General features: G+C 45.6%; 1 protein-coding gene across 1 annotated transcript in view; it reads left to right on the top strand.

Annotated features, from left to right (window-relative positions):
- The window catches only part of dgkb (diacylglycerol kinase, beta), a 1,409,408-nt gene that overhangs the window by 660,563 nt on the left and 734,644 nt on the right, over positions 1–14,201 (top strand). The window contains exon 17 of the mRNA XM_085988391.1: positions 9,075–9,139. Coding sequence (XP_085844517.1) covers positions 9,075–9,139 — 65 coding nt within the window. The remainder of the gene's footprint in view (positions 1–9,074; positions 9,140–14,201) is intronic.

Raw genomic sequence — 14,201 nt, 5'->3', positions numbered from 1 at the left:
TTTTGTCAACCGCAAGGCCTTCCACTCCCTTAACGTTCAGCTGGTGTGTGACCACAAGAAGGAGATTTTGCATGTTTGTGCCAAGCACCCTGGCAGCTGCCATGACTCCCTCATACTGCGCCAGTCTACTGTGTCTCCGCTATTCAGTCCGCCAAATGAACTTCAGGGATGGCTACTTGGAGACAAGGGATATCCCCTGCGGACTTAGCTAATGACGCCGGTGAGGAGACCAGCCAACGAAGCTGAGGAGCGCTACAACTCCAGCCACATTTCCACCAGATGCATTATTGAGCAAGCCATCGGATTGCTAAAGATGCGCTTCAGATGCCTCGATAGATCAGGTGGAGCCCTACAGTACTCAGCAGCCAGGGTCTCCAAAATCGTTGTGGTATGCTGTGTGCTTCACAACATGGCACAGCGTCGTGGCTTGCCGATTCTGCAGGACCAAGAGGCTCCTCGCAGAGCCGCCTCGGATGAGGATGATGCTGAGGAGGAGGAGGAGGAGGACGGAAACGAGCATCCTGCAGAGGCCCGTCAACCAGCGGCACCAGTGCGCGAGAACATTGCTGGGCGGAATGCAAGGAACGCACTCATCCTGGCCTGATTTGCGTAGCCTGGTACCTCAAACACTGTAGCCTCGCTGCTTCTTAACTGGCCATGGACAGTGGCCCATCCCTGCGCATTTCTACCTATTGGACCAGCTTGCTGACATCTGCAAGTAATCCTAAGGCCTCAGTGTGACATCCCCATTTGCCAAATGACAGACACCACAACTCCAGCAGTTGCCAGCAGATTTTTTATGTACAACAAATTGATGGCATTAAAACTATATACAAGACTTTTCACCCAAGTGACTACCCTTGTGATTAGTGGTGCTTTATTTTTCTCTTACGCATGCTCCTACGTAGTGGTACCCCTGTGGCTTCAGCAGATGTGGAGGCCCCTTGCTCACTTTCGTGCTGCTCCTGTCTCGACACCTTTGGCGGGCGTCCTCTGGGGTGGCGAGCCTGTGAGGGGGTGGTGTGTGGGTCAGCCTCACCACTGACTTATGAGTGGTTCGAATCGCTCCCACCCCCTTGATTCTAGACCTTGGGCTTATTTGGAGGGTGTGACAAAAGTGCGGCAGACAACTGGTTTTGGTGCAAGAAACTTTGATCTTTATTCAAGAAAGAAAATACAACATAACAATCTTATACTCTAATAAAAATGGGGAACATTTTAATACATACGAGGAAAATACAGTAGAAAATACCTCACCCTTCCCAATCCCACTTCTTAGCTAAGTTGAACTCTAGAGAACCAGGGATAATGCTCACCAAACGAATCCTTGACAGTTGAGCTGGTTCATGGTTTCGGGATTCGCTGGATGTGTTGGTTGGTGTCTGCTGTACCCTGGATGCAGCAGAGCACTTCGACTGCTGGTCAGTCTTCGCGAGTTCGCTGATGCGGTAGGGTGCGTTTTGGATTTATGGGGTGAGTACCCACTTTTCTTCTGTAGAGATAGGGTTTAGAGTTCCTTTTTAAGTAAAAATCTTACCCGGGGGTAAGTCAGGAATAGATTGTAGGGTGGAAAACTTTTGAATCTTCGGTTTTCTCTTGTGTTTTTCTTTGGTCGCGGTCGTTCGATATTACCAGGTTGGTTGGTGGTAATATTTTGTTGGTAGTTTCGTAAGGCTCTTGTTGCCGCGTTGTATCCGATGATATCCTGGGTCACTGAAGCTATTGAACTTGGGTGTACAGTAGAATGCTGCCCCGTCTCGATGCTCCAGTTTCTTGTGTGTTGCTTCTAGAGAGAGCTGTCTTCTTGAGAAAACAGGCCTTCAATTATACTTTGAGGGGCCTTCTAATCTGTGCGCCAAATCAGTCCCAGTTTATTGTTTGATTTGGGCGGGCTCGTTAATGGTAACTTGATTAGAAATGTGTAAAATGGTTTTGGGATGCTGTACTGATTATTCAATGAGCTGTTGAGCTCCTAGTTAATTGTCATACCTATACTCAGGTTTGGAGTCTCTTGTCTGAGCCCGAGATTTTTATGTAGGTTGGCGAGGTGATTTGCATTATGCAAGTTTTGGATGGGTCCTGTGTTTTGGGTGGGGACTGCTCCTCCGTGGGTCGATTGTTAGGATGTTAATGTCTGATAGGAGCTGAGTGAGGTTACATAGTTCCCATACAATTTGATTTACTTCAATACCCAAACTGTCTTTACAGAGGTTGATCCCATTCCCTGTTGCAGCCTTTTCTCCCTTTACAAGCCCAACATGCCTTTTAAAATGCCAAATCTTGGTTTCCGACCTTGAATCTCCCTCTGTTAGGCCCAATGCGTATTTTATCTGAAGCTTGTTAGAAAGAGTCCAAAGTCATTTTCCTTAGGGTTTTCTTCTAGCTTTGGGGGATCTGTGAATTTTGAGAAACTTACACCTGTCTGGCTTGTACAGGTCCCACCTTCCCCAGAAACAGTCCCAATGCCTCAGGAATCTAAAGCCCTCCCTCCTGCGCCATCTCTCCAGCCACACATTCATCGGTTCTATCCTCCTATTCCTGTGCTCACTAGCACATAGCACCGGGAGTAATCTGAAGATTACTACCTTTGAGGTCCTACCTTTTAATCTCTCTCCTATCTCCCTAAACTCTGCCTGCAGGACTTCATCCCTCTTTCTACCTATGCCGTTGGTACCAGTATGGACAACGACCTCTGGCTGTTCACTCTCCCCACTCAGAGTGTCCTGCAGCCGCTCAGTGACATCCTTGACCCTGGCACCAGGGAGGCAACATACCATCCTGGAGTCACATCTGCGGCTGCAGAAATGCCTGTCTCGGCTAACTATCGAATCCCCTACCACTATTGCTCTTCCACTCTTTTTCCTCCCCCCCCCCCTTTTTGCAGCTGAGCCTCCCGTGGTGCCGTGGACTTGACTCTGGCTGCACTCCCCAGAGGAGCCATCGCCCCCACCAGTACTCAGAACAGAATACTGGTTGGAGAGCACGATGCACTCCAGGGACTCCTGCACTACCTGCCTGGTCCTCCTCTTCTGTCTGGCTGTCACCTATTCACTCTCTGCCTACATACTCTTAAGTTACAGGGTGACCACCTCCTGAAACATGCTTTCCAAGTAACTTTCAACCTCGCGGATGCACCGCAGTGACTCCAGCTGCCGCTTAAGCTCCGAAGCTCGAGTTGTTGTAGCTGGTGACACTTCCTGCACATGTGGTCATCCAGGCTACGCGAAGCGTCTAGGACTTCCCACATGGCACAGGATGTGCACTCTACGGGACTAAGCTGCCCTGCCATGCCTCTACTTACTAGATTAAGAACTAACCCACTGACCTAACATATAGAGAAAAAGACAAAGGTAAAACTCACCAACCAATCACTTACCTGCTGTCCTGTGACGTCACTCCTTGAATTTTATTTTTTGCCCAATATATGCTGCCGCCTCCGCTGCTCGGCTCCCGCTCAGGCCCGCACTCTGTCCTGGGCCTTCTCTACCGCTCCCTTTATGCTGCTGCCGCCTCTGCTGCTCGGCTCCTGCTCAGGTCTGCGCTGCCACTTTGTTTAACCCTGAAAGAAACATGCTACACATTTCCCCAGCTCAAACTGAAATATCATCTTTCAGTTCTCTCCAAGCACTTATAGGTATAGATTTTTCTGTTGCTGCACCTGAGCTTATTGGAGAGAGGAAAATCGAGTGGGGCGGATCGCATGCTGTGAAGGGAGCCAGGCCAGTTTTCCACTATTTGCTATTCCCAGGCCATCTAAAAGGCACAGGAATTGGAAAATCTGCCTGTTAATCTATCCACAGTCCTATCAAACAAACACGATCAATATAAAGGAGAAATAAAAAGATCTGTACTTATTTAACGTTATTTACATTTATGATGTGATGTAAACCATTATACCCATACTTCCCTGTGGTCCCCTTTAAGGTGTACTTATATAGGGACAGGAGTAGACCATTCAGCCCGTCAAGCCTGTTCCATCATTCAAGTAGTTCATGACAGATCTGTATCTTAACTCCATCTATCCTACTTGTCCTACCTCTTAACCTAAGGCTGTGTCTGAGTGCTCCATGAGTGGGAGATGCATCCATGGTGTCAAGTTGAGGTTGCATAGTTTTTCCCTGTTGGGATTATTATGATTTGGAACCATTCGGTGCAGGATCGTGTGATGTCCTTGCAATAGCTGGAGTCACATTTACTATGGAGTAGCAGCCTGCTGTCCAATATTTTATGAATCCTTCAAGAGGCCTAACTGGAGTGGGAGGATGTGCGGCCACCTTGAATCTTCTCCTGCCATGCCTCTGATGCTAGACACCCCAATTAGACAACCAACAATCTTCATGAGAGCATGAGATGGTGCTTCTGATGTGGGTAAAGCTGCCATCACTAGTCTGTGCAATCAACCATCCCAGTCTGGCAGTGAGAGATTCAGGTAGCTGGGTACCCAAGGTCCCAATGATGCCAGTCACAGCATTCATGAAAGGAAGTTATTCTACACTTACTCCCTCACTGCTTTGGGGCTTCCCTGCAAATGGCCATGAAGATACTGGTTGCTCCCTTTTGTGTAGTCAGTGAATGGGGCAATTTTACTCACATTACTCTTTGCATCCATTCTTTTCAGCAGCAAAGGTTTATTTGCCCCACAAAAACTAGTTTCCCTTTTAAGGGCCAGCAGCAGAGATCCTATTGTAAGCGGTTTTGATCCTAGCCCAATTGCTAGACGGACAATTCGAATCGCCCCCGCCTTACGAAAGTTCTATACCCGGGAATTATTATTCAGAGTGTAAATGGAATAAGTCACGAACAGGAATGCTTCGGTGAAAAATCATACTTATATTTATTTGGTCTAACATACACTGGCTAAAACATGCACTACTAAACAAAATCACTGTCTCTGTGAAGAATAAGATCCAGGTTACAAACAACATACATACAGTGCACAACTGGGGACTATAACAAACAGTAATTCCCTTGTTTCTATGGTGGATTCTAACTCCACCCCGACCAACGAATTACCCAGTCGCATAAGCCCCTTAGCCTGGCTGAACCAAACAAAGCTTCCACCCCGGAATAGCCCAAAAACTTCACATCTGAGAAAAACCCTGAGCCCTTACACCTCACCCAGCTCGCCTGGGATATCTGGTTACCGGCTTGGGACACTCGAGACCATGCTTACCACCACACATAGTCGGTCTCGATCACTCCGCTCAGCTATGGGAAGTCACTGCCCGGGGGCCGTTCCCTGTGAGAGGAATGCAGTTCTCAGTCTCAGCGGCTTCTTCCTCTGGTACTTCTTCTTGTTAGGTCGATCTTGGTGGAGCAAGAGCGAGAAAGAGAGAGAATGGTGGAAAAGGATCTATCTTTATAGGAGTTTTGCTACCCCTATCTTTCCCGCCAATCTTTAAAATCCTTTTGTTTCTAAGCACTCTGGTGCTTATTTAGTGATGGGCCATCATCAGACCCATGAGTATTCCGTGATTGGACTAATGGCCCTAAGTCTAGGACATCTCTTGGTCTTTGTGTTGGGAAAAACTGGCTCCTCTTCAGCTGGCTAGGCTAGTGGGTTCATTGTTCTGCTTCTCTTCTGAGATGGAGGTGAGAAGTGCTTTTGCATATTAGAGTGGCTTTTTAATAGGTTCAAGTTTAACGGGTGCCTTAGGGTCCTCAGCCCCTTCGTCAATGGCCCCCCCCCTTCCTTTTTCCAGGACTGTCCGGCGAACCCATACATTCTGGATGACCGACAGTTCTTTTGTCACAGCCAACTGCCATGCGTTCTCTGGAGTTTTAACAAACCAGTTTTTCACGTATCTGCACAGGGCGATCCCATCACAGGGAAAATACACTCAGAAAAATCCCATAAAGTCCACAAAATATTCTCGACTGAGTCCATTCTTCAAACAGAGACTTTGCGATCTCTTCACTATTCAAACAAAGGGGATGGGTATGCCTCGTAAAATTTAGCAAGACCAGCCCTCCTCACTGCTGGTGTGTATTTTGATGTGATTTAATCCATTATGCCTGTACTTCCCCTTTGTCCCCCTATAAGGTACACTTAGCCCGCTTCTTAACCTAATGCTGTGTCTGAATACCTTGGGACGTTATACTACGTTAAAGGCGCTATATGAATGCAAGTTGTTGTTGTTGAGGGGTTCTGCGGCTTGGGTGACTGTAGGCTCGATTTTGTCGGCCTCGCAAAATTGGGGCTTTTTGTGTATTACAAATTTTACTCATGCAGTTCATTATATATAATAATAAAGTTTAGCCCTGTGTAATTCATACCAAACAGAGATGAGAACGAGGTATAGCTCTCAGTCCAGATTTTCATCTTGGTAGTGGAGGCTGGAGCATGCCCTCTCTAGCCCACAGACACATATGCCTTGAGTGCACTACATGTACTACAAACCAACTCTTCTTCTTCTTAGGCAGTCCCTCGGAACCGAGGATGACTTGCTTCCACATTAAAAATGAGCTCGAAGGTCTCACAGGATTACTTATTGCTAACTGCAGTATCTAGGAGATTACACACTACCAATAATCCCTTGGCAGACGATTCAGAAGTCACGTGGAGTTGCCCTTACCTCTGATTACACTATCTATGCAAATTAGTCACTTCCTCCTGTAAAGCCTAATGATGCACATACCTATGGCTGTCCAAGAAATTGTAACATTCTGAATCTTCACCCTTTGCTTACAAAAACTACTGACTCCATCAATTTAACTATGATATCTGATTGATTGCCTTCTAACTCTGATTGGCTGCAAGTTCTTAACTTTGTGTAATAATATGCATAGATCTATGCCCATTACTGCAGGTGGTGGTGGTGGTGGGAGTGGGGAAGGAAAAACTGAAAACTGCTATTTAGCCGAAAATACAGTGCAATTCTGAATAGTAATAATTGTATTTATACACAGGAGGAGGCTGGATGAGACCTGCAATAGGAGCTGAAAACATGCAACCAGATTTGGGTGCTTAACTCACAATTTAGTCAGCTTTGTTGGTTGACTAAATTACATTGATGCAATCTTTCAAGTATACATAATCCTACAGAATTCCAAAATGGTTGCAGTTTTGACAGATACAAATTGTGACAGTTGAAAGAAAAACATTTATTGTAGCTTCAGGCTGTTCACAGAATCACAGAATCACAGAAACCCCACAGTGCAGATAGAGGCCATTTCGGCCCATCGAGCCTGCACCGACACATATCCCACCCGATCCCCGTAACCCCTACACCAACACATATCCCACCCTATCCCTGTAACCCCACGTATTTAATCCCCCTAACACTAAGGGTCAATTTATCATAGCCAATCAACCTAACCCGCACATCTTTGAACCCAGAATGCTTCTGTTTAATGTCACCTCATGCTATGTTTTGTACATAACACATTTCATATCTTAAGGTTTGCATAATGTGTTCTGCACTAGTAGGATTCTTTACTTGGCTACATTTACATGGTTAAAATTTACCTACACATAATTACAAAAATTTAAATCCTAGGGAAATGGGGGGGGGTTGTAAATTATTAATTCTTAAGAGAAAAAAATTGAAAGAAAAATTGGAGGCTGTTAAAAAAGAATTGATTAGATTTCAGCATGTTTCTGCTGTGATATGTCCAAAGATTGTACATGAAAATAGTTATGTATACAGAGACTAATTTGTTATCGGCATACAAAGACAGCTATGCATTCTCACCTGATCTGTTGCACTATTAAAGGAGTTAAAAGCTTTATATTTTCAAACTCTTTTTACAATAGTTACATCTTCTAATGAAATACTGTCCAATGTTCACTTGTCAATAGAGGTTATCATAACACAGATCAGATATAAAGGGGCCGATTTTCTTCCACTTAATGTGCCAGGAGCACCTGAATCAGGAGTGTCAGACAGACGAAATTGGAGTGGAGACCGGTTAAACTGGCAGTCGTTTCCTAGGGCATCTGGCTGTGTAGGCAAGAGTATTTCAATTTAAACTGGTGTGGGAGTGATGACAAAACACTGCCCACATCATTTTCCTGGGTTTCTACTTGGCGGTCACAGAACAGGAGTGTCCACAGAAAGCAAGGTTTGGAGGTTGTGGCCACTCTCCTCCGATTGGAGGATGTGAAAAGGAGCTGTCAGCAACCTCCTGGAAGCTCCTGAAAGGTAAGCTATGAATTGTAATGGACCAACAAGTAGGAGCAACAGAGCTGGAGGCCATCCGGCTATTGATTTTGACGGTTTTCTGAAGATCCCGCAGAAAAGCCAGTTGGAATTAGCCCTCCTGCAGGCCTACAGCAGTGGACATGTTCCCTCCCCCACCCCCTCGATCTCAGGTGCTTGCCTATTCCCAGGAACATTTTATTGCCCCCAGTACAGGCCAGACCATGAAAATAAGCTTTGAGGTGGAAATTCATCTGGATTCATTTGCACAACAGTCAGATGTTGCACTGCCCGACTTATGCTGCTGGTGGTGGGTGGGTGGGGAGGGGTGGTTGTGGGGGGTGGGAGGAGCGGGGAGGGGAGGGGGAAATCAGTCCAAGTAGTTCATTGTCATTATCACCTGTACCTTTGATGGTTGCAATAGCTGGAAAACACCTGAGCTTGTGGTTGAAGATAAACTGAGAACGTGTTGTGCTGTAATGCTGAAAATAGAAACTGTGTTTCCTAACTGGAAGCAGAGTCTGGTTCCCTGCAATGGTGTTGTCACAATTGCACGAGGGAAAGTAGACATTTCAGTTTCCAAGTTGAATATGATAATGTTGACCTTCCTGTTCCTGGTGCGCCAACATTTAGACAATAATCCAGTGATTTACACCCATTCTCACATAACTATTAAAATTATAATTTGTAGGTTAAACAAAATGCAAAATTGGAACACTGGTTTACAATATACATGTAAGTTTATTGAGCCATTCAGAGGGGTGAAATTCATATTGGATGGTGGCACAAAAACGGGCGATAGCAAATCGACAGCCCATTTTACAATCCGCCCAATTTTCTTTTCTATTGTGGAAAATACACTATATTAATTTTGATATTATCCTTTGCAGTTAAAAATGATTGCTTTTATTTTCTCCCTTGCTTTTCTTTTAGGATGCATCAATAGCCCACAGATTCCATATCATGCGAGAAAAACATCCTGAAAAGTTCAACAGTAGGTAAGATAACTCACGACCTGCAGTGCAACACTATCCCACTAAAAAAGGATTAATATTGAAATGAGCCATTTGATAATCATGTGTCTTTATGTTTACCTTGTAGACCTTTTCATTTTTAAAACTAATTAATGTATAATTTATCATGTGTAAATGTACGCAGTTTTTGATAACATCAATTCTGAATCTTCTCTGTAAGCTCTGAGGGAGAGTTTAATCTCTTTGGAGGTGGAAACATGTATTGCACACCTGTACAAGAGAAACAATTACATTATAGACAAGGGGGGGAAAATTCAGTTGTTTGCGCCTCCCGTTAGCTCCTTAAGAGGGCGCTAATGGGGTGCAAAGCAACTAGCACCCGGACGCGGCGATGTTTGCGCCGCTCACAAAATTAACTAGACATTTTGCGGTGGCGCTAAGCACTACCGCCATGATCTCCTGCACTGGCAGATCGTGATGTCAGTCGAGTGCGCAATGCCCCGGTAGCGCCCCGGACCGGATATTGAGTGGTGCCCCCTGCCTTACCACCTGCCGCTAGCAACGACAGGTTGAGGGGAGCGTTTTGCACTCAGAAAGGGACTGGGGGAGCGCTATTTAAAGGCGACCGCTTCCTACCTTTTTTTGTTGGTGACATTTTTGCAACATGCATTCTGAGAGAGAGAGAGAGAGAGACTTCTGGAGAGATTCAACGCTGTGTGAAGGAGTTTTGGGTACTGAGCAGCACTTTGCAGGTTTATTTTGATTTGCCCTTCCTTGCTTCGCCAGGGCTCTGAGGTAACGCCTTGCTCCTCGGCCTTTGCACCTTAAGACAGGTGTGAAGCGCCTGATTTAGCGCTCCAATCGCCTCCAGGGGCGATAAAAGCCAAGTTTGTCATCGGAGGCGATAATTAGCGCCAGGTGCTAAACTTTACGCACGGCCGATAATGGCACCCCAAATGCGGCAATACTGAATTTTTCCCCCAAGGTATTTATTCCCCTGCATTGATTAAAGGTAATATAATCTGCACATTTGTGCCTCAGACATTGGAGCCTAGATTTTCCAATACATATGCAGATTTGTTACCAATTGCGAGAACCAAGTGTATATGTCACTTGAAGTGTGGTCAAGCTCATTTTCATAATTATTCATTGTTTCAGATACATGTTCAGGTATGTGCATAGAGCAGCCTAGTAGTGGGATTGGAAAATTGCGATTCTGATTAAATTTAAATGGGTGCAAATACTTAAATTGAAGTGACAGAATAGGAACCCAAAAAAGTCTTGCAGCTTTTGCAAGGGTCCAAAAGCCACTGGCTCCCCTTGGTAGCCTTTGCCGAGGCTGAAGAAATACCAGGCAAGAATGAAGTTAAAGGAAACCCAATGTGCAGGCAAGGTGCCACACAAAAGATTATTGCTCAAGATAAAAAATCACGGGATTGGGGGTAATATTCTGGCGTGGGTGGAGGATTGGCTCTCTAACAGAAAGCAGAGAGTTGGGATAAATGGTTCATTCTCAGACTGGCAATCAGTAACTAGTGGTGTTCCGCAGGGGTCAGTGCTGGGTCCCCAACTCTTTACAATCTATATTAACGATTTGGAGGAGGGGACCGAATGTAACATATCAAAGTTTGCAGATGATACAAAGATGGGAGGGAAAGTAGTGAGTGAGGAGGACATAAAAAACCTGCAAAGTGACATAGACAGGCTAAGTAAGTGGGCAGAGATTTGACAGATGGAATACAATACTGGAAAGTGTGAGGTTATGCACTTTGGCAGGAAAAATCATAGAGCAAGTTATTATCTTAATGGCAAGAAACTGGAAAGTACTGTAGTACAAAGGCATCTGGGGGTCCTGGTGCACGAAACTCAAAAAGTTAGTATGCAGGTGCAGCAAGTGATCAAGAAGGCCAATGGAATGTTCGCTTTTATTGCTAAGAGGATAGAATATAAAGGCAAGGAGGTATTGCTGCAGTTGTACAGGGTATTGGTGAGACCACACCTGGAATACTGCATACAGTTTTGGTGTCCATACTTAAGAAAAGACATACTTGGTCTCGAGTCAGTACAAAGAAGGTTCACTAGGTTAATCCCAGGGATGAGAGGGTGGTCATATGAGGAGAGGTTGAGTAGATTGGGACTCTACTCATTGGAGTTCAGAAGAATGAGAGGCGATCTTATTGAAACATATAAGATTGTGAAGGGGCTTGATCGGGTGGATGCGGTGAGGATGTTCCCAATGATGGGTGAAACTAGAACTAGGGGGCATAATCTTAGAATAAGGGGCTGCTCTTTCAAAACTGAGATGAGGAGAAACTTCTTCACTCAGAGGGTGGTAGCTTTGTGGAATTTGCTGCCCCAGAAAGCTGTGGAAGCTACATCATTAAATAAATATAAAACAGAAATAGATAGTTTCCTAGAAGTAAAGGGAATTAAGGGTTACGGGGAGCGGGCAGGAAATTGGACATGAGTCTAGGTTCGGAATGGTCATGGCCCTGTGGGTAGTGGAGCGGGCCCAGGGGCCATGTAGCCTGGTTCTGCTCCTACTTCTTGTGTTCTAATTCTGTGTTAGATTTCAGGAGATGGTTTTATTCCTGTTCCTGGCTGGGGTGGAGATCACCTTTACAGAAGGTAAGTACTGTAGAAAATATAGGGACAGAGTGATCTCCTGGACGAGTTTCGATCGCCTAGATGGGTCGAAGAGGAATATCCCAGATTTTTTCTCCCAAATTGGCCATTGGGTTTTTTATCTGGTTTTTCGCCTCTCCCGGGAGATCACATGGGTTCGGGTGGGATGGAGAGTGATAGAAGATTTGAGGTTAGGATCAGATCAGCCATAATCTTATTGAATGGTGGAGCAGGCTCGAGGGGCCGATTGGCCTACTCCTGCTCCTATTTCTTATGTTCTTATGAAACAGAGTCTACAGGTAAGTGATATAACAGTCCAATATCCGAGCCCTAGTTTTGTGGCTGCTGAAGTGGAGGTCGTGGTGAATGATGTTGTGAGGAGGGTGGTCTTTGTTACCTCTCCAGGGCACTATTCCCGTAGGTCAACATTACATGCAAGGAGGTGGGAGCTAGCTTGAGGTTGTGGCTGACCATTACTGTCACTAGCTTTCTCCAGCCCTATGCTGCATGGTAGCTGCAGGTGTTATTGCAGCAGATGGCACAGCTTTGCCTCTGCCTCTCACAGACCAATAGCCTATGAAGAAAGTTCCCCACAATGGTTGTTAGAACCCATAGATATGTTTTGCAACGTCTTGGCAGGTGCAGTCAATCAGGCTATTCTGGTTGCTGATCACCCTGGAATGTTTTCTTACAAGCAGTGAAAGCATGCCATACTGTAGTTTAGGTACTTCTGAAGAACTATCCAGCACTAAAGTTAATCGACTTTCACATAACATAATTGTGTCATCATGGCCGCCATTGAGAACTGGAGTCACCACATGTACAAAGTGAGATATATGCACCTCTACCTATAGATGCAGCTGTTAAGGTAACGAGAGTAGGTACAAAACACATCTGACATGCCTGTCATCCCTCCATTTATCCTCATCCTGTAGAGAGGGGATTATAAACATTGTCAGAGAGCAGACTGTTGGGATTCTAAAGTCTTTTAGGTGCTGGATACATTTGATGGAGCCCTGCAACACATCCTTCCAAAAGTCTCTAGAATTATTGTAGCTTGCTACGTCCTACATAATATCCCAATGAATACAGGCTTGCTGCTTATGGAAGCTGATAGGGAAGATGATGAAGATGGTGGGAAAGGACCTTCATCCCCATAGCATGAGGAGGGTGTGCAGTAAGGAGAGGACGTGGTACAGGACAGCCATCAATTTATAGCACATCGTTTTCAATTAATAAAAGTGGACAAGCCAAATAAAGTCGTAATCATTACAATGGCCAGCTTCTCCCTCCATGCATCCTCTGTCATGTGAAAAACAGAAGAGCTTGTTTAACTATCCACACTGCAACATTTCTCCTTGATGAAATAGAGGCTGAGTGTAAGGCCATTACAGTACTTTGAGAACGCACATGAAGCTGACACTACATATGATGAACCTTGCCTAGCCTTTACAACAACAAAAACAACAACTTGCATTTATATAGTGCCTTTAACATAATAAAATGTCCTAAGGCGGTTCACAGGAGCGCTTTTAAATAAAATTGAACATAGAACCATGTAAGGAGATATTAGGGCAGATGACACACAGCAGCAGCGGTGACAGTGTGGACCTGGGAGGAGTGGCGAAGCGGCAGCAGCGGAATAAAGTGAGCCCGAGGCACAGGTAGGCCCCACAGCAGCAGCAGCAGCGGTGGCAGCAGAGTGGACCTGGGAGGAGCGGCGAGGCAGCAGCATAAAGAGAGCCTGAGGCGTAGGTAGGCCCCATAGCAGCAGCAGCGGTGGCCGCGGCAGAGTGGAGCTTGGAGGAGCGGTGAGGCGGCAGCAGCGGTATAAAGAGAGCCTGAGGCGCAGGTAGGCCACACGGCAGCAGCAGCAGTGGCCGCGACGGTACCAACTCAGCACCGGCAGAATTTTCAAAGAGTGACGTCAGAAGTCAAAAGTGATGTCTGGAGGGAGGGAGCTGATTGGTGACTATCTGGTAAGTGTTTATACTTGGCTTTCTTAACGTTTAAAGTTTATTCCAGCTAGGTTAATAAATAGTCTGTTAATTATAGGTATGGCAGGGCAGCTCACACCCGTGGAATGCATATCCTGTGCCATGTGGGAAGTCCTGGACACCTCCCATGGTCTGGACTGTGGTGTATGTAACCTGTTCCACCTTAAGAGAACTTAAGCCTGTTCCACCTTAAGAGATGTACTACTTTCTCTGGCTGCTGTATACGTAATACCGGTGGTGACCACCGGTATATAAGCACTGTGTAGTAAGATTGTATTTAGTATAGTCCTGACCTCCAACCAGTAAAGACCTGTTGAACTTTAATCTTGTAGTCTGTGTTAGTAATTACAACTAGAACACACAGACTTAACAGTGGCGACGAGTCCGATTCTTACCCTGCGGCAGTTTATATCCATGACGGCTTCGTCCACAGATCGGACGTCGAAGAGAGGCTTCCACCCTCA

The sequence above is a fragment of the Somniosus microcephalus genome, chromosome 5 (assembly GCF_052327205.1).
Source record: "Somniosus microcephalus isolate GS21.2 chromosome 5, FLI_Smic_1.0, whole genome shotgun sequence".
Classification (NCBI taxonomy): Eukaryota; Metazoa; Chordata; class Chondrichthyes; order Squaliformes; family Somniosidae; genus Somniosus; species Somniosus microcephalus.
This window is presented reverse-complemented; position numbering and strand designations above follow the sequence as displayed.